Below are 21,567 nucleotides of genomic sequence, written 5' to 3'. Positions count from 1 at the left end.
AAATGTGAGTAAGTTTAACTACTATTCTTATGTTTAGTTTCCTTAACATATTCTTGTTCAGTTTACTTAACACCTTGTTGTGTGAACTTAATTGTGTCGAGTTAATTTAACTTAGTTTAGTGAATTTGTTTCAACTTAGAAATATCAAGTAAATGATCCTCTTCTTAACTCGACTACATCAAGTTAGTCCATCTTACATGAACAGTTTACTTAGCAGAATCTAGGAAACCAGTTGCCTTAATAAGTTAAGTAACCACAACAAAAGACTTTAAGTTCACATGATTCAACATTTTATCTGAACAAAATGATAAACTTAACATAACAGTCAGTGACCCCACATGAACCAGGATGAAGTCGCCATGGCGTCTGAATCCTGGGGATAATAAGAAAAGCACAAGTTAAAAACAGATGAAAGTTTAGATTTTTGACAAGCAGAAAAGCAAAACATAGCAGAGACATTGTAGAAGCCTGTCATCGTCCTGGAGGACAACTGAGAGACATGGCAGGACAGCAGGCGTCATGGCAACAGCATCTTTGGTCTACAAGTAGAAAAACAATAAAAGCTCAAGCATATTCTGAAGAAATCACTTTTTCACAATAAGTGTCCTAAAATAATTGTTCACCTTATTTGCTGTCTAAGCCTGATTGGACTGTTGATGGTTGTCCAGTTAAAGGAGAAACAGCAACGATCCAACCTGCTGTCAGCTGATTATTATATTAAAGCCACAGGCTGTTGCTCAATCATTCATTATTTCAACAACTAACTGTGTTTTTTCTCGTCTCAATCACCCAAATATCATCGATACAAATCCCCCCAAACAATGTGACTCAATGTCCCTTTAATGCAGCATCAAACTGGCTGCTTGTTGCAAATGACAGGATGTGAAGAGGAGTCATGTGCATGTGAGCGCGTCCAACTGAACAACATATGGATTAAAAACATGCAGGATCTTCTTCACCTTGAACAAAATCCTTCATGAAGCTCATCCTTGGTTCAACCTGGACACGAATCTTGGGAAGTGTGTCGTCAACGACTCGTTTCCAGAGCTGAGAGCAGCTCAGGAGATCCCAGCATGCACTCTGGTGACCTCTGCAATCTGGCACAGATGTTTTTCACTTGCTCAGGCCTCCCAAATTTTTAGCAAATTTACTTTCTCAAGAACCGTTGACAGTTTAGCTCACACTGGTACTTTTTCTCATTCATTTTCTGCTTCTACTGGAGGTTTCTCCCTGTTAGCCCTCCTGTGGTCTTAGCATAATGCTAAGGAGGATCGTTACATGGAGAAACAGGGATTTTTTCCTGCCAGACCATCAGATCCCAGAACCACACATATAAAACCCTTGTAAAAGCCACAAAGGGTCAGTGCGCCCCCTCCAGGCCACAGGAGGTTAGAGGGGTTTGGATATTTGCTCCAGCAAACAACACCTTTTAAAAAACATTTTAATCTAAAAAATGTCTTTTAATAATTTGCGCATTTGACCAAATGACTTGATAAAGCTAAGATGTAACATTTTATGACTTCTACTCAACTAGACTCAGGATTTTAATGCTGACTTCAGGTTGGAACTTTTTCCTCTCTTGCATCATATAAAACATTCTGGAACTTTCTCCTTTCTTGCATCATATAAAACATTCTGGAACTTTCTCTCTTGCATCATATAAAACATTCTGGAACTTTCTCTGTTGCATCATATAAAATTAAACAGACAGGATTCTGGAACCTTCTGGAACTTTCTCTTAAATAAAGGAACATGTCAGGGCAGCCCGCTCCTCTCTCTTGCATCATGTAAAATATAAGTTCTTATCATATAAAAACAGACATAATTCTGAAACTTTCTCATAAATCAAATGGTGACCCAGCCCACTTTTGTTAGTTTATGTTTGAATGAGCCAATAGAGATAAAGGGGTGGGATTTCTGTTTTTCTGCTTTAAATATTTTTGGAGGCCCTGTCATTCTTCTTGTTGCATTTGGTAGAGGAAGAACCAATTGCTCTGACAGAAAAAAATGGTTCGCATTAAAAGAGAAAGGCCTCAAAAGAGAAGACAGCAAGAAGCTAATCAACTAGCATGTAGCTCATCTGCTCCAACCTCAGAGACTACAGATGGACAAACCACCACGAGACCCTGCTCCATGGCTGATGCTTCATCCTCTACACTCCTGGATACAAATCTGGTCTTACCTCCATCAGCAGCGTTCGAATCCTCTGTTCAGCACGAGATTCCCACGTTCCAGGACTCCGAGCATATTATGCCTGACTCCAATGAATCCCACTCTGCTGAAGCTCCTTCATGAGGTGTGGGAAAAACCAAGACCTCCTGGTGGTATCCAGTGGGACCTCCCTTCTCTGTGAGACTCCAGGCTCGGTCTATTAAATTCCAGTCCATAAATTGGATGCTTCCCAGAAGTCCACCTTTTTTTGCAAGAGAAAACCTGAAGACAAAAGGCAGCAGGTTGTGAAGTGAGGTGGAGAAGCTAGTCTGCTAACATCCAACTCAACTGCTTGAAGATCCAAAAACATCAGATGGGAATCCCACCACCACACCAGCTCCATGCATCACTCCAAGAAGAGAAATGCAGTGAAGTAGAAATGTAGTGAAGTAGAAAGTACAGATACTTACTGTAAAATTTAGTGGAGTAAAAGTAGAAAGTACCCATTATTAAATATACTTAAGTAAAGTACAGATAAACGAAAATTGTACTTAAGTACAGTAACGAAGTACTTGTACTTCGTTACTTCCCACCACTGGTTATCATCCCATAGAATGGCCATTATCAGTGTTTATCAACCCCATTGAATGGCCTCAGTTGGTCCCTGCTCTGCCTGCTATGAGGCTCAGTAGGTTGTTATCAACCATTCGTATGGGTGATTACAGCAGCTTGTCGCCGATAGAACCTTTATTTATTTTTTTTAGCTTTTTTCAAAAGCCTTTATTTACAATTTATGTGCTAGTTTGAACAGGATATTAAGAATATTTACTACAAATACATGTCAGACGCATCGGTCATAATTCGGTATTTAAAAATAACTTAGTAAAGTATAAAACCGGAGGGTTTTTGTTGTGGTTGTAACTTGATTTAAAAGCCTTTTTTTAAAATTTACCAACTATTTTTGAGTATGATATGAATGATTTACTTCAAAGGAATTTAAGAAAAAAATTAAGATGTATTTTCTTTTGTGATTGCATGCCAAACAGTTCTGTAAACGTTGTAATATTTTTGATTGAAATAATAAAAATAAGGACAGATCCCGCAAAAACCCAAGAAGAAGAATAAGCTGACGCCATCATATGCGACACTTACACTCCGGTGAGTAGAAACCTGCATCTGTCAAAATGTGTTTGTACTCTAAAACCAAAAATAACTCAAAAGTGTCACGTTATAAAGTTACTGATGGTAGTTTTAGGACTTAATGGCAGTAGGACTGTGATGCAAATGGTTGAAGACATGTTTGTAACATTTGCGGTGGAAGCTAGCTAAATTAGCCTCTTGGAGGCTAATTGTACCTGTACATTGTACCTGTTCTTAATACGTTTAATTAGCCATGATAGAATCACATAATAGTTTTCATAGTCATGCTTGTTGTTGCCACTTTGTAAAATTGGAGGGTTGCTAAAAACATCAGTGCCCCTAGGCTGTGATGATCTTTAAAGTTTTGTTTATGAACCCTGTCTGAATACACTGATTGCAGCTAGGTCATTTACTTGAATTAAAAACGAACTTCCATCAGTACAGGCACATTTCTTTCCTCCTGTCTATGTTATTTATTGCTGTTGCAAGCCAGATGAAGAGAAGTAAAGAGCTGAGAACCTGATCTTTGAACACAGAGACCATAGGTCAGGAGCAGCCTGGGATGCTTACTGAGGAGCATCCAATGATGATACCAGAGAACCAGGAAGATACTGTGATAGTGCTGCTTGATCTGGTTCCTGTTTCTCCTCCTGTTGTCCCATCCTCTCAGTCTTTTCAGAAGAAGAAAAGACCCAGAAGCACCTCTCCAGCTGCCTCTCCTCCCAGTCTGTCATCTGTCTCCCCCCAAAGATCAGACAAAGACAAAATATATATTTGTCTTTATTTTTTTATGAGGACAAAAACGGGCATCACAACATGAATAAGTAGTATGTATACCACATAAGTCACAACATCTTTGGGTGAAACAAATTCATACAAAAAAGTCAGCATTTGCGCAGAAACATAGAAATATAGAGATAGAACTCAAAATATCATAATTAGGCCGCTTATCAGCAAAGGAATGCTGATTTTGATATTTGGACTTTTTAAAGGTGATTCAACACTTATTATTTAACACTGTGCTTTTTATAATTCATATAAGCTGGAAATTAAATAAATCTGAAGCTGTCACTTTTTCCTGTTTTGATTGTTAGACTTTTCTAAGAAACTGAAGCACTACAAGATAATTTCATTGTTTGTGTAGTGGTAATAATTACTGTGCAGTCAGTTTATCGTTTACCACTTAAGTCAAGATAATATTGTATCTTTGGGACAAAACAAGATGTAAGTACTAGCTGGCATTTGGGTGGATGTAGGCATAGAAAATACATTGGCTACATTACCTTCTTTTAAAGTCAGGTATACATCTTAGAAAGAGATTTGTGAACTTTACAGCACATAAAATCCACATCCTGATTTGATTGTTGTTCTTTTCTAGCGGAAAAATCTGGGATGATACCTGGGAACCTGCAAGTAAATCCTCTCATGTTGCTGTCCCCCTAGTGCCACTTCCTTCAGACAGCGAACAAGTCCTTTCTTTATGTTACTTTTTTGTATTACAAAGTATTAATTTATTTTCTTTTTTTGACCATTTTATGAAGTTTTATGTGTAATATTGTTTTTGGCCATTCACTGAAATAAATGCTATGGTTGTAATATAGTAGTTATGTAAGCTTCTGTTGGGCTGTTTACTGACACATTTTTGTCAAGTTCTGTAAAAGACTAAGTGAGGCTCATTGAGTCACTGCATCAGTCAGGTATCGTGCCTGTATTAAGTCTTGAAATTTACAACACAATGGTTTGTAGATTTTGTTCAGTAAATATGACCAAAAGTCTTAAAAACTTAAAACATGGTATTGTACACATTTCTTTTTGAGTGTTTTTAATGTTGATGCGGATGTACAAAGTAAAGTCTATAATAACAAAATAAGCACAACTTGATTTTAATATAACTAATTGGAAGTGTTTTTTTATCTCAAAAAGCTTTAAATTTAATATCTTTTTTGTGTCATGGATTTTGTCAATCAAGACTGTATTTGCAAAATGCTATAATAAAATTGCTTTCAAATGCAGTACATTTATTTTTAAACACAGTAACTTTAAGTGAAGTTATTGATGAAGAGCATGATAAAATACATTAATGTCCAGATCAACTGACTCTATTAGAACAACACATTTTAATAAACCTATGCCACAAATGCCATACACCATACAGAATTTTGAAGAACACACAAAAATAGAAATTTGCATATATATATATATATATATATATATATAGAGAGAGAGAGAGAGAGAGAGAGAGAGAGATCTATATACATAGATAAGCTGGAATACATTATGGAAGATCAAGTCTGAAACATGACATATATATATATATATATATATATATATATATATATATATATATATATATATATATATATATATATATATATATATATATATATATATAGCAGGGAAACAATATTTAACAGCCAAATACAGGACGATTCCGTATTTTAAGGGACGGGTGGCAACCCCAGCTGTATGTGACCTACAAGCTATCAGTAGCTTTTATCTGTTTCATTTATGGTGAGGTTAGTTTTGTGATACCAAACATTTGACATTTGTTTATTTTTTTTCTCTATGTACAGAAATCCTGATTTATGTCAACTGTTTGGCCAAAAGAAAACAAATCTGAGTGAATAAGAGTACAAGTTAACCATGAATTTGTGGAAGATTTTAAATATGGAACCTGGAAAAGATGGATGGATGGATGGATGGATGGATGGATGGATGGATGGATGGATGGATGGATGGATGGATGGATGGATGGATGGAGCAAAGTCATTAATGATAACATAACTCTGTTTTATTTTATTTTGCTGTTTTGGATTAACAGGATACATTCATGAAGAATGGTCATCTGTTCCCATGAAGTAGCTGATATATTCGTTTGCATGAAATTCTTCCATAATGAAAAAGAAAAATACAAAAAAAACATTGAGGTTTGGATTGGAAGCAGCTCATTTGTACAAACAATAATGCTTAAACCAAAATGACATAATTTTTTCAATGTTTGTTCAGATGGTGATGTTGAAAACTTCTATAGATAAAAAATCCTTGTTTTTACAAAAACAAATGGTTTTAATCAGGAAACTGGAGATTATCTTCAGTTTCTTGATTAAAAACATTTGATTGTCAAAGTAATAGAAATAAAATTTCTAATGCAGCAAGCTACAGAGTCAATCATAAACTTACCAATCATCTGATCAATAATGATTATTTTGTTCTTCATGTTGAGATCACCAGCTGCTGTCTGATCACGGAGATCTTTATTGGTTGGATCTTTACTGTTTTATTAGTGTAGAAGAATGGAAACATCTTCTTAGTGAAGGTGTGTGTGAAGGTGTGTATGTGTGTGTTAGTGTCCAGATCAGAGAAGGACAGTTTTCCTCTGTCCCAGTCCAGATTCACTCTGATCCTCTGGAGATTCTTCTGGACTGAGAGAAAAATGGAAGGAGCTGGAGGAGATTCTGCTGAGTATTTACATCCATTGAACTCTATGTTCAACAATCCATACTTTATCCTTCCCTTCCTCTGAACAAACTCTTCTATCACACCAAGATCCCAGGATATACTGTCTCCAACATCAACATCCCAGCTGTGATTCCCAGAGTTAAAACCTTCAGAACTCACAACAGAACAGTAGCCAAACCTCTCTGGACTATCAGGAAGCTGCTGTTTCCCACTTCTAGTCAAACTGGTCAGATCTTCAGACAGATGGAGGTGTGGACCAGCCGTGTTTGGGTCCAGAACCAGAGGAGTGTAGGTCACCATGGTCTCCATGTGGCTCCAGATGTTGAAGGCCAGGTTGCCCAGATGTTTGGCCTGGTCTATCAGAGCTCCTGAGGGCAGCTGTGGATCCTCCAGCAGGGGGCAGCGCTGGACTCTTTCCACTGCAGCCTTGTAGTTGTGCAGGAATGAGACGTCTGCAGCTCTCAGCTCCTCCTCTGTGGCTCTGACTGTGTCTGAAAGAGCTGCTATCTCTCTGCTCAGAGCCTCCATCTTCTCCTTCATCATCCCTCTCTTCTGCTCCTCTTCCTCCCTCAGTGCAGCCAGCCTGGCCTCCTCTTCCTCTGCTAGAAACTGATGAAGCTGCTTAAACTGCTCCCTAATCTGCCTCTCTGTGTGTCGGGCCTGGACCTTCAGGTGTTCTGCTGTCTGATCAAACTCCTCCTGAACTTTCTTCCTGAGCTCCAGCTTCTCCTTTAAAGGCTCCAGAGTTTCCTGAAGCTTCTTCCTGTGGGGCCGAGCAGCTTCATCGATGGGTCTGAATCTGTGGTCGGTGTGTTTTTCTGAATCTCTGCAGACGAGACAAACTGGCTGCTGATGGTCCAGACAGAAGAGTTTGAGTTTCTCAGAGTGCAGAGAGCAGAGACCCTCTGAAGCTTTTTGGTTTCTCTGCTGTAACAAAGACTCACACAGATTCTTCAGAGCCAGATTACAGGGAGGATCATCTCTAGAAGATCTCCTCTTACAAAGTGGACACTCTCTTGCTGGTTTCTCTCTCCACCAGTTCCTCAGACACTCATTACAGAAGCTGTGGCTACATGACAGAAGAACCGGATCCGTAAAGATGTCCTGACAGACCGGACAGCAGAGATCCTCCTCTAAGCTGGAAGCCATTTTGTCTCAAAGTGAAGCTGAAAACCCAGCAGACTGAAAGTTAAAACAGGAAGTCAGTTTCTCTCCTGCAGAAACTTTATTCTCTTACTTTGAGTATGATTCCCTTGTTTTTCCTCCAGCAGCAGTCTGTGTTCCAGCGTCGGGTTCCTCAGCTGTCTGTTCTCCTTGTTCAGTGTCAGTCGGTGATCAAGTTGACCCTGAGTGATTTCTCGATTAGTTTTTTCTCTCTGATCTATTTGCTGTTGGATTTACAGCCTTCTGGCTATAAATATCAGTCAATGTTTTCCAGTATCATGTCCTGGATGACACCAAGAACTGCTAATCCACCTCATTTGCTTTTGCTGTTCCTCTTTAAATCTCTGTTTGGTTAGAAGAGACGGTTTGAACTTCCTCTTTCTGCTCCGCCTACATGAAGCCTCTGTTTCAGTTCCTAATAGATATTTGGAGTCATAGTTCAGATTTTATTTCAGCTTTTGTGAGGTAATCAGCTGCATCTTGTTGTAGAAACACCTCGTTTGTTGTTGGGACAAAAGAAAGCGAGAGACATATCCAAAGTGCACACAAGAGTGTGCTGCTTCTTCCAAGAAGAAGGATCGGCTCTACAACTCGGTTTTTCTTTTCCACATTTTTATTAATTTATTTGAAATTGTCTGAAATATATGTTCAAATTTTGTAAATTTCTCAAACTATTCTGCTCTCTTTCACACCTATTTTAACCTGGGTATTCTATTTTCACTATCTGTACAGTAGTTTTATTTTGCAATAAATTTGCCCTAATTGTACAGTTTAATTTTTTATGATCTTTCACCTTTTTATGTGAGTCTGCATGCTTCCCTCAGTCTGTCACTTTGTTGCTGATACACCTGATTTTTTCCCATCGTTTTCTCTGTAGCATTAATCATATCTGGCCCAAAAGCTGCTTTAATAAACTGACATTAGGTTATTTTCTCTAAGCAGGTGCAGTGAAAAAAAAACAAGGTTTCCTAAATATTCCAAGCATTTTCTTCCCACAAAATATTAAATTAAAAGTTTTATTAATAGAATATTGACTGTATTTCCTGTTGTGCTCTTTATTGGAGATAATAATTGGGTTAAAATAGAATGATGATATAATTTTAATTTATTAGCTTCATTTAATGAACCCAAGCAATAATAAAAAAAGCTGGAGATCAACTGTTTTCCATGTATTTGCTACTGAAGCAAAATTATAGCCAGGCTTCTCTCCAGCTTTTAATTGTAGTAGTTAAACTCATCCCCATCTCTGATAATTTGTTCTTCAGCTGCCCGCCTCCTCCACTATTCTCCCATCAGTTAACCAGCACAGGATGCAGAGACTCTAAATGTGCCATAACTCCAAGGTAGTGGTTCTTAACCTTTTTTGAGGTACAGAACCCCCCAGTTGCATATACGCATTCACCGAACCCTTCGGCCTGTAAAGTTCTGGTTCTGGCCTTTGAGCTCATCGTTGTCTTCTCTCCTCAGGTGGACAGATTTAGGAGTGAGATCGCTGCGGTTCCACATCAGTACGGCTCTTCAGGCAAATGATCAGAGTATCGGCAGCTCAGGAGGACAGACTCCGCCCCCTCATTAACATCCACCACTCCAGCAGGGCATGCTGGGAAACTGAGGACACAGACAGGAAATACTACGTGTTCAGTGGGAAGAAATTACATTGCAAGGATCTTATGTGGGATTTTTAATTGGTGAACAAAGATTTTTAAAAAGATTCAAGTCCTGGACTCCATGATTTGGGTCGAAGGGATCACTCTTTACTTTGGACCCTTTAAATAAACAGGGACATAAAAGTGTCATAAAAACTGATAGTTTAATGAAAGTATAGCTCATCGTACCATGGTAAAGAAATGCAGCTGTCAGAGCAGCAACTTCAGTTTGAACAAGAATATAAACACAGAGATAAAAAGCATAAAAGTGAGAATACGGAACTACAATCAGGACGACTTTAACACTTGATTCAGATTCAAACATATTGATCCCAAGGGGAAATTAAATGTAACACATATTATTCAAGGCTCTTCAAAGACTTATTGTAGGTGGTGATGGTTGTGGGCAGGAAAAGTCTCCCGTAGTGGTCTGTGTCGCAGCACATTTCAAGGAGCCTCTGACAGAAGACACTGTTTCTCTAAGGCCGTCTGATGAAGAGGATGGTCAGGGTGATCCATAATGTTCCTGGTTTGATCTAAAGTTCCTCTGGACCATTATCTCCAGTAGCCCCACAGTCATCCCCAGAACAGAACCAGAACCAGCCTTTTCACCAGGGATCCAGACGGTCTCAAACTGGTTTTTCCTCTTTGGCTCCGTCTTGGTCTGATCTGACAAATTGTGTCCAGGCTGGTTTGAGACTTTATGGATTTAGTCCAAATGACCACAACATAACTCGTCTTTATCTTCACCTGCTCAGCAAACTGAATTTAATTAAAAGCAACATGATATTTAATAGATTAGATTTAATAGAGACTCTTTATGTTCACATGCTGACGTTTGCTGAGAAAACACCTGGAACCTGATAGCAGGAAATTATTACATTTGTCTTTTTAAAATACATATCTATGTTAAAAAACATTTAAAACATAAAAATACCTGTTTATTTGATGACTGCCAAGATGAACAATATGTGAAGAGGAGACAAGATCTAGTTTTACTAGATCTACAGCAACAAAAGGACAAGTAGCATCTGATTTACTAACTACATCAACCTTTGTCAAAAGTGCCAACATTGTGTAAAATGTGTTCAAATCCTAACTGAGCCATTAAAGACAGAGCATCGCTGTCTGAGCCACACAGGAACCCTTTCAAAATAAAGGCCCAACAGCTTCAACCATCATCACACAGCAAAACTCACTGAAGCAGTGGCTGGTGAAGAGGAGAAACCAGACTAATGTCATCAAGTCAGAGACATCAATTCAGCCTCGTCTCCAATGAGACGTCGTTAACTCTAACTGGTTACATTTTGGCATCTGGGGACAACATGGGACATTTTGGGGAGCCTTTAATTGTCCCCAGATTATCCAGCTGTGGCTCATTTTGTCTGCCCCACTCAGGCACTGAGTAAAAACCAACTGACTGAGTAAAGCTCACTGACAGCATGTTGGATTGAAGATCACAGAGAAATATTACTTTTGGAGAATAAATGTCAGCAGATGCTCATTTAAAGCTGTCAGCTTCACATGGCAACAATATGTCCATGTTGTCCAGCTTCACATGGCAACAATATGTCCATGTTGTCCAGCTTCACATGGCAACAATATGTCCATGTTGTCCAGCTTCACATGGCAACAATATGTCCATGTTGTCCAGCTTCACATGGCAACAATATGTCCATGTTGTCCACAGATGAAACCAGCATCACCAGTTCAGACTGGTGTCTTCTCCTCTCAGCTCTGAAGCAGGTTGATCTTTTCTTCCTCTGCTCTGATCCTGGACAGCAGACCAGTGGAGGTGGTTAAAGCTCAGTCACACACAGTTTCAGTCCAAATGTCCAACAGGAGACAGACAGTCGTCCCCTGAATGGAGACGTCTCATCGGTTCTCTGGTGTCAAATAAATCAGGATCAACAGAAACTTCAGAGCCTGGAGGTGATGAAGGTTTCCTTCATCTTCCTCATCTTGTTGATCCACTGGATCCACTGGATCATTTGATCAGCTGGTGGTGAGAGAGGGACGTCATCTGATCCATGGAGGACAGGGCTGAGGAGTTGAGGTCAGAGGTCAGATGCACCACAGTGAGGCTCAGACAGAGGAGAGAAGAAGAAGCAGATAGAAATCGATTAGGGTTTGTTTTGTTGTTTTTATTGTTTATATAAAAATAAACATCTTATTTTTCCTTCTGCATTATTGTTTTAGTCACTTATTATCCTCCTTTTCAAAATAAAACCATATGCTTTTTCAAACTCACTAAAACATATTAAGGCCTGTAATTTATCGACTAAAGATTTATGTCCAGAATTAGAAGCATTTCCATTTGTTCATCATTTTTCTCTTTCTCTTCTTTTTCTCTTTCATTCAACTTTCCAAACTTTCCTCGTTTCTCAGGATCAACTCGACTCTTCGTTTCTCATTTCTTTGCCTCAGTTCACTTCCTCTGCTTCTAATTATCTTTCTCTTCCTTTCTAAACGATCAGCTTCAACGAACAGGAGAAATGACACTTTTCATCCTTTCATTCACATCATGCAAACTTTCTTCTCCATGTTTCATTATTATATAGTGAATCGATTCACCCTGAGGAGGAGAAAAGACCCAGGAACCACTCAGACCCGTTTCTGCTGAATAGGTGGGATTTCCTCTTTAGACTGCAAACGTCTCCACAGAATCCAACCAACCAGCTTTGTGGTCGCTCTGCCTCTTCATCCTCCAACAGGTTTTTATTTCTCATCAAGTCTTTAGATTCTCTAAAGGTTTGGTTCCCTGAATTAAAAACTCTAGTAAATGTTTTTTATTCAGGTTTCCAAGAAAAACTAAAAAATCTCTATAAGTATCAATTTCTTTGACAGACACCCTGCAGGAATCTTCAAGAAAATAATCTTACACTTTTTCAAAGATCTGTCTTCTCTTCTTCTCTTACTTTCCTACTTATTTTTCGTTCTCTTGTAATCTCTATTAATCTGGTCAATCTCAATCCTCAGGGAAAAAGGTCATTAGGATCGTTCACTATTTTATAATTAGTAAGTTAATTTATGACCTGACTGAGTCTCAGCAGATATCAGTGGATTGAGTTTGTTGATCTCAGCTCTGGAGCCGTGGAGCCGACCAGCAGCCCTCGTCTCTTTAATCCTAATCCAGGTTTCAGGCTGGAGCCGAGTGTCCAGGTCGGCACCAAACTGTTGAGGAAAACATTCATTTCTGTTAGATGAAATCACTCCATCAGGTTTATTTGTATCTTGTGCCCAATGCAGAGAGCTTGTAAGACGACCAATAATGAATCAGTTCAGGATGAAAAGCTCCAACAGGCAGAGTCAACATGTAGGTTTTATATCCAGGATCCAGAACATGCAGAGACAGTCTGGTTCCCTTCAGCTGCAGGAAAACAACTTCCAACCTGGTGTGTGTTTAACCCAAACAGGTTCTTCAGGTCAGAGTTCACAACATCAATATAACATGATCAGCTGATGGGAACTTAGGATCATTTTCCACCACACAGACAGACTTATTTTGTAATTTTATTTTATATTTTTCCTTAGTGTGGCCCTAAAACTCTGCTGTAGCAAATAAAACTGGACATAAGTTTATAATTTTCTACACATTTTAATCTAAAGGTTATAATCTTTACATATGTGGAACACAAGATGTTAGCTTTGTTAGCTAATGTGGTTATAAATATGATATGGTGATTATCTTGACTGAGGCATGTTTGTTCTTCCATACATCAGTTTACTTTATATTAGTTTGCCAATAACATGATTGATAAATTAAACTGATGGTTGTTGCTTCAGAATAATAAATCTGATCAGTTTGATTTGTTATAAAGAGTAAATATTTTTAAAAAGTTGTTCAGATGAACAAATCACAGCATCATGAAGCTTCTTTTCTAAATGTGACAGATTTCAACATCTCAACTCTCTTAATCCCAGTTTGTGACATTTTGGTCTCCAAGCATCAGATTAGTGGAGATTAATCTGCATGGCAGGAAAACTGGGATGATGAATGGATGAATGCAGCTCTGCCACTAAATAAAAACAACTCATCGGCTCTCATCCGGTCTCAACCCACTGTCCTGATGTTTGAAAGGCGTTGCCACGGCGACTCCAGTCGAGACGTGGAGGTTTGGTTTCCTGCAGGAGATTAAAGCCGAACACAGACTGGAGGAAACGCTCACAGTTCTTAGTGGAAACAGACTTTACTCAACTAACAGCAGAAGGGTTTGATTTTATTATTAACACTTTAATGGACCAAATTCCTGATGTTTCCAACTGATTTTAGTTTTTAGAGTTCAGAACCTGAACATCACTGAATGGGAGGAGTGAAGGTTTCCCAGCATTCAGTCTGAAGAAGCTCAGCTCTTCTCAGCTCTGAGACATTTTCTGAATAAATCCCAGTCAGTGAATCTGCAGACCTGATCAGATCCAAACATCCATTTTCCAGGAGTCTCTGGTTTCATCTGTGTCGTTGTTCCAGCTGCTGAGGTCAGAATCCAGCTGTAAAACCTGGAGGTTCAGGTTCTCTCCTCCAAACATCCCCCTCCCTCCCTCCAGCTGTGGAGAACAGCTGGAAAACAGCTGCATCATGTGTAAATAATGAGTCTGGAACAAGCTGCCACCTCTCTGCTGCTGATCTGACTTTAGATTCAGGTTGATGATTGAAATGAAATCAGGGTTTCAACCTGGATCAGCAGAACCTGCTCAGCTGATCCTGGTTTAACCAGAGACTGTCCTCACTCTGCTCACCTCACTGACATGATGATCAATGGTTATATAGGAGCTTTATTAATAATCTATATTATAACAACGTGTGGTTTTAGCTGCAGTAATGTGGTGATGTTAAGAACTACAGTTTAGTTTGAGTTTCTGATTATTTTCTGTTTCTATTTATATTCTCACCAGTTACTGCAGCAGGAAACAAGGACGAATGTTTAGTTTGTGGCTTTGGTTGATTTTTCATATTTTTTAAATTTATTTTGTATTTGAAGTAGATTCTTCTTTTATGGATTTATATTATTTTCGATGACAAAGAAACCAGAAATTAATCAGTTTAAACTAAATTATTTAGTGTTATAGGGACCAAATAGGTCAAGATTCAGGTTTCCAGCTGATAATCAGCTTCTTGAAGCTGCTGACCTTTGACCTGGCAGCAGAAAAAATTAACTTAGTCTTTCACTGTTTCTGGTTCTGGTGAATAAATAATGGTGAAATGTAATCTGAGCTCATGAGCTGCTGAGGAACAAATTATATTTTATCCATATCCTGATTAATGAAACCTTAGAACTGGTTCTGGTTCTGATCACTTTTTACCTTCACTAACATTTCTGGATCATTAAGAACAAAATACTTAATCTGGGTTTAATAAACAGACATTATGTATTTTATAGTTTCACCACCAGATAAAGACAAAAGCCCATTAATGAAGAGTCCAGTTGGTTCCATATTAAACAGGTTCTGGTTACATTGGAGCTGAACAGAACCTGGATCAGCAGAATAACAGCAGCAGAGTGTTTGTGTTCAAACTGGGAGTCGTTGTTAGAGATTTTTTGGTATTATCATTTTGTTGTTACTTTAGTTCATATTCAGTCTAATGTTAGTCAGTTTAAAATGTTCTCTTCTTTAGTGTGTGTATTAACTGACCTGGGGGTCACAGCTGCCTGTTCATCTTCAGGTGAAACAGTTTGACCGAGATTTCAACCGGGCTCAGGCCGTAAATCAGATATCGCATCTGGAACTGGGTTGCTAGTTGTTTAGGTAAAATGTTTTACGACCTTTGCTGTGTTTAGGTAAAATGTTTTACGACCTTTGCTGTTTTTCCTCTGCTGTCTATCTTGCCTATCCTCCCTCTTTGAAGTTTGAAAATAAAAGGCAAGCTCTACCCAAAGATCTTCAGAACGCTCTGTGAACGGCTCAGAGGAGCAGTTGATAGAGTCTTCTCTTTTGCATGCAAAAGCTTTGTCATGAAATTCATATACGTTGTCTGTGGTTCTTTTATGTAGGTTCTAGGAAAATACCTATCATTTTGGTGCCGAAACCCGGGATCTCTCACATCGACCACTGTCAGGCAGAGGAAGACGCGCTGAATCCATGCATGGCCAGAAGTCATTTGGACCTGGAAAGAAAGACCCAGGAAGTAAATTCTTCGCTGGGCCAGCGACATAGGTCCGACTTTGTCTGCCAACGGCGGAATGACGAGATCCAACCGGACAGTGCGACAACTACAGAAACGTAAGTGAATTTTAAAATGTTTCAAACGAATGATACTAAAATAAAGTCGACATAAATAAAGGGTTGGAGTCCCAGTTGCAACTAAAATGCTAAGAATTGAGGTTTGGAATCCCAGTTGCAACTAAATGCTACTAAATTGAGGGTTGGAGTCCCAGTTGACATTGGCACTTGATTCAACTAAATGCTACTAAATTGAGGGTTGGAGTCCCAGTTGACATTGACACTTGATTCAACTAAATGCTACTAAATTGAGGGTTGGAGTCCCAGTTGACATTGGCACTTGATTCAACTAAATGCTTTTGGGTTGAAGTCCCTGTTGACGTCGTTTCAACTAAACAAAGGAAAGGCTCTTGGAGCCTCCTGTTTTTGGGAGACCCCTTAAGGGTAAGTCCTCAGGCGGATAGGAAGCTTGTCATTGCTGTGTGGTTTTGATTTTTTGATGGGTAAATAAAATGACTGGTGCTGAGTTTTCTGACAAGGCAAAAACAGATAATGTTGCGCTAAATCGTAGAGTCATTACTGTGCTGGTATTGCTGGTTTGCTACTGCTGCTTTGATGTGTGTGTGTGTGTGTGTGTGTGTGTGTGTGCATGAAAGAGTAGTGTGAGAGTGATTGGAGGTTTAAATACCGCTCTGTATTTTACCTCATATAAAACAGTGGAATTAAGCAGCAAACCTCTTGTGGATGCAATAGGCAAGATTCTCCCACTCGAAAGAGTCGAAGCGGGGAATACCACAACAAGGTATTTTAATTGCTGGCCCACTGAAAAGATCTCCAGTTCATAGGACTCCCTAGGAGTCAACGAACCTGGACCAAATTTAAATAAATTCAAATAAATAATATTTTCAAGCTGAAATTGCAAGTGTTTTAAATATGGGAATTAAACATTCTTGTAATTCCTCACTTGCTGAGGGTCCCGATGGGGATGAAAAGTACATGCTGTCCAGGTTTCCTGGTAGCACTGTACACATGAAAAAATGGAGAAAGAAATACAAAATAGATGGAAAGCTAAAAATCGATCAATGGCAAATAATTGTGGGAATTTTGGAGAGTAGTGTAGAAAGAAAAATGGGAATAAAAAAAATCTAAAAAGGAGAATGAGCTGAGGTGTGCTAAATTATGGTTAAATGAATCTAAAAACTTAATTATAGAGACGGAAGAAAATAAAGTAATTCCAAGCACACGGAATGCTGTAGCGGTGCAGGGAGAGCAAGCTCCTGCAGCCACCTCTCCCCCTGCTGCTTCAGCAGCTCCGTCTGCCCCAGTGTCAGCCGCTGCAGTCCCAGTAGCACGACTGTACCCCTCACTAGAGGAAGGGACACAAAACTTATATGTTTTTAGAGGAATGAGTTAAGCATGGAAATCAAGGAATGTTTAAATAGTTTAAATCAGCAAATGGTCTTCACTGCATATCAATATAATTTCTTTTCTTTCAATGTTTGTTACACAAATTCACATACTATCTGTTCACTAATGTTCATCAGTAGACAGATCACCTCTTGTAATTGATAAGCTTAGAAATGATCAACGTTAGCCTTTCAGTTCCCTCCCAGTGAGGCGGTGCATCACAAAGCAAACTGTGTCAAACTGTCCATCTCAAACAAAATATGTTAAATGATGAGAAGTGTTCTATAGGTTGATTAAAGCAAAGATTGGTATTTTTTTTTGTAACATCAAAAGTTCATTTTTGAGGCAAATCCAGCCTTTTGTAGTTTACTCTAAACTTGGACTGAAAACCCCCGGACAAATTTGGCAAAAAAAAAGAAAATGAGTAAAAGTGGGTGGTGCAGGTCAATGCAAGTGGCTGCAGGATGATGCAATTGGCTGCAGGATGATGCAATTGGCTGCAGGATGATGCAATTGGCTGCAGGATGATGCAATTGGCTGAAGGATGATGCAATTGGCTGCAGGATGATGCAAGAGGCTGCAGGATGATGCAATTGGCTGCAGGATGATGCAATTGGCTGCAGGATGATGCAAGAGGCTGCAGGATGATGCAATTGGCTGCAGGATGATGCAATTGGCTGAAGGATGATGCAATTGGCTGCAGGATGATGCAAGAGGCTGCAGGATGATGCAATTGGCTGCAGGATGATGCAATTGGCTGCAGGATGATGCAATTGGCTGCAGGATGATGCAATTGGCTGCAGGATGATGCAATTGGCTGCAGGATGATGCAAGAGGCTGCAGGATGATGCAATTGGCTGCAGGATGATGCAATTGGCTGAAGGATGATGCAAGAGGCTGCAAATCAAAATCGGAGGGTTTGAAAAATTCCAAAATATTTATTCAAAACGATTTCTCTGAGATTGCTACAATAATTTTAACGAGAGGTTGAAATTACACTTGCTGTGCCGCCAAAACAAGATCAAGGGTGGGGGAGGGGGTTCACTACAGTGGGTGGAGCCAATTCCAGTTGACGTTGTGTGAGAACTATGTCGAAGTTCGCAAAAATTTTAAGTCCTTGAAGCCCGTACACATTTTATGTCAATCAGGATGAAACGAAAATTGTTGCATTTAAAATATATTTACTAAATATTAAGTACATTACTTGGATGAACTTTGATGAACCAGTGATGCACTTCCGGTTTACTCTGCAAAAACTTTGCTCAAGCAACTAGCATATTAGCTATGGATTTTTTTTATTTTTACCCGTTTCACGGCTGCATGTCTTTTATTGGCAGGATGCAATTATTCTATATTCATGAGAAAACATTGATATCTTAAAACATTTCTTGAAATGAGACAAATTTCTTCTTGTTCTAAATCTTTATGGAAGTTCAAAACAAAAGAAGGTGCACATTGTACAACAGCTGAAAATCTGAAGAATTTAAATGAAGTAGCCCACTTCGGTTTGTTTTGGAGCAAGATGGGGTGACGGTGACATCACTGATATATATATCAGTTATACATGAATGATTAAGTGACTAAAACATTCTACGGTGTTTAAAAACGTTGTTTAAAATTTTTCTTCGTTTTCCCATTTTTTTAGATCAGTTTAGATGGGGTGACGGTGACGTCATCGGCCAAAATTATAACTTTTAATATCTCAGAAAGGAAAGCTGCACAAACAATAGTTTTAACTGCACAAACCTGCACAAACGGAGCACTAACGAACTAGACCATTTTGGTTTGTTTTGGAGCAAGATGGGGTGACGGTGCCCCAAACTGCCCTTTTGGTCAATTTTTTTATTTTTTATTTTGTATTATTATTTCCTAAGCCCTCTTCTGACACAGAAAAACGTGCTAAAATTCTTAGCTTTTTTTGTACAACATAATAAGCCCTCTGGTCACCTTGTTACCTTTGACCTTTTCCCGTGACGCATGACGCAGTTGCCTCTCGCGCATTGAGATGAGGCGGCTAACTGGAGCTCAACATAGCGAACGTTCCAGATTACAGAACAGTTTTTGGTGAATAAAAAAAAAACGTTTTTGGTGAATAAAGTGGAGTAGACTTGCTGCTTGTCAGATGATGGAAAACGTTGAAGTATCGTTTCTGCTTCAGCTCGGAGTCGCGGTTTAAGCAGAGAGGTAATGAAATACAACAGACACTGACAGGCCTCTGCGTCTGCCTTTCTCTGAAGAACTACTGAGCGGGAGGAGACAGCCAGGTGAGGAGAAACTGTTCTTATCTATCGATTCAGTATTTTTATCATACAGACATTAGGCTGTTGTTGATGACCCTGATAGATTCAGGGTCTAGATTCAGTCGTTAGTCGTTAGACTGATAGATTCAGTCTTTGCTAGCAAAGCTAGATAACTAAAAAGCTTATCCCTATAAACTTTTCTATAACAAAATAGACCTGCAGAAAGAAATTACTAATACAATATCTTACATAGGCATACAGTTATGTTGTGGTCATTTGGACTAAATCCATAAAGTCTCAAACCAGCCTGGACACAATTTGTCAGATCAGACCAAGATGGAGCCAAAGATGGGAAAAACCAGTTTGAGACCGTCTGGATCCCTGGTAAAAAGGCTGGTTCTGGTTCTGTTCTGGGGATGACTGTGGGGCTACTCCCAAGAATCCCGGCGTCACACCTGGAGTGGAGAGTGTGAAGAGGTGGCTGATGGGCCATCGGGGGCCCGGCCCAGTGGCCCAGCACCAGTCGCCTGGTTGAGGCCAACCAAGAAGGCTGGTGTAAGGCTTCCTGATGGACCAAAGTCCTGACGGACGACCACCACATCCGGGACCTGGTCCTTGGCAGCCGGCCCCTCATGGAGGCCACAACGCTGCAGCTCTTCGTACTGAATCAGAGACCCTGACACAGTGGTAAGCATGGTTTTAGTTTATTTATTGTTTTACAGACATTTTAAAGAAATGTACTGCAGTTAGTTATGACGTTTTAGTGACTGCAGGTTTAATCGGAGGGAGAAAACCACTAGCATAAGCTAGCACACAATACTAATATAGCACATATAAGGAACTAATCTAAAAGTGTTACCAACTCAGTATTTAGCAGTAGCTAGATGTAAAGCGCTATACCAACATGGTATTTAGCACTAGCGAACACTAGCACACAAGACCAACATAGCACATATTAGCAACTAATGCCAAATCGCTAGACCAACTCCGTATTTATCACTAGCTAACGCTAATGCCCAACACAAACTGGTATTTACCGCTAGCTAACGCTAGCGCACAATACCAACATAGTACTTTATTAGCAACTAATACCAAACGCTATACCAACTCAGTATTTATCAGAAGCTAGCTCTAAAGTGCTATACCAACATGGCATTTAGCACTAGCATACACTAGCACACAATACCAACATAGCACATCTTAGCAACTAATGCAAAAGTGCTACACCAACTCAGTATTTATCAGTAGCTTTCTGTATAGCCCTACGTTAACCTGATATTTAGCGCAAGAAAACACTAGCGCACAATTTCAACATAGTACTTATTAGAAACTATTGCCAAACTGCTACAACAACTTTGCATTTAGCACTACTTAACTCTAGCACAAAAACTCAGTATTTATCAGTAGCTAGCTGTAAAGCGCTATACCAGAGGTTCCCAAACTGTGGGCGCGCCCCCTAGAGGGGGCACCGTGCCATTACAAGGGGAGTGCAGGAAGCCGTCTGGATGAAGAAAAACAGGAACACTGTATGCGCTGGGTTTTTACCGTAGAATGGCCAACTCTCTGTTATTCCTATGTAGATTTGAGACAGTAGGGGCTTCCACACTTCCCATATCTGTGTCCTCTGTCACTTTTATCAGCAGTTACGTTGTCAACATGTGGTAACCTGTTTTTCCAAGCCGCCTTTAAATGCAACATGAGCGCTACAACACTCGCGCTGGATTTAGACCTGTGAAGAAGACCTGATGCTGCTGTGCAGAGCAAAACTGGTGTGTTAGAATCATGGCAGCAAACCAGCAAATCGCAAACAATTTTTCACAGTTTTTCCCCCAAACTAACCGACTGACTTGAGTGAAGCTGTTGGATGAAGGTAAAGTTAGCTAAAAGATGACCAGCTAGCTAATATCAATACAGCACCTTAAGCTTAACAAGTAGCCTGTAGGCTATCAATGTTGTTGTCTGTGTTCAGCTACCATTCATTTTGTCCCTAAAAAAGTTGATCCTCCACCCCCAAGGGAAAGGGACAGGGGGGGAACAGAAAATGTTTGGGAACCACTGCGCTATACCAACATGGTATTTAGCAGTAGCTAACACTAAAACGCTACACTAAGGCATTTATCTTAAACTAATGCTAAAGCACTACAATAACATGGTACTTAACAGGAGCTAATGCTAACGCGCTACACCAACCTGGTGTATTT

General features: G+C 39.5%; 1 protein-coding gene and 1 long non-coding RNA gene across 4 annotated transcripts in view; both read right to left on the bottom strand.

Annotated features, from left to right (window-relative positions):
- Positions 1-273: 273 nt before the first annotated feature.
- The window catches only part of LOC145554231 (uncharacterized), a 44,145-nt gene continuing 22,851 nt past the window's right edge, over positions 274-21,567 (bottom strand). The window contains exons 3-5 of one of the 3 annotated variants that reach the window (XR_014090260.1): positions 960-1,090; positions 458-539; positions 274-373 (exon numbers count right to left, since the gene is read on the bottom strand). This is a non-coding gene — a long non-coding RNA (uncharacterized LOC145554231). Of the gene's footprint in view, positions 374-457; positions 1,091-21,567 lie in introns of all 3 variants that reach the window. The other 2 variants (XR_014090259.1, XR_014090261.1) reach the window with 2 other exon arrangements.
- LOC145554309 (nuclear factor 7, brain-like) lies at positions 6,505-8,165 on the bottom strand. Its single transcript, XM_081613864.1, has one exon. The coding sequence runs from the start codon at positions 7,897-7,899 to the stop codon at positions 6,505-6,507; it is 1,395 nt and encodes a 464-aa protein (XP_081469990.1). The 5' UTR covers positions 7,900-8,165.

Source organism: Poecilia reticulata, chromosome 12 (assembly GCF_904066995.2).
Source record: "Poecilia reticulata chromosome 12, P_reticulata-male-v2, whole genome shotgun sequence".
NCBI classification, from domain to species: Eukaryota; Metazoa; Chordata; class Actinopteri; order Cyprinodontiformes; family Poeciliidae; genus Poecilia; species Poecilia reticulata.
Note: the sequence above shows the minus strand (reverse complement) of the source record. Positions and strands in the feature narration are given on the sequence as shown.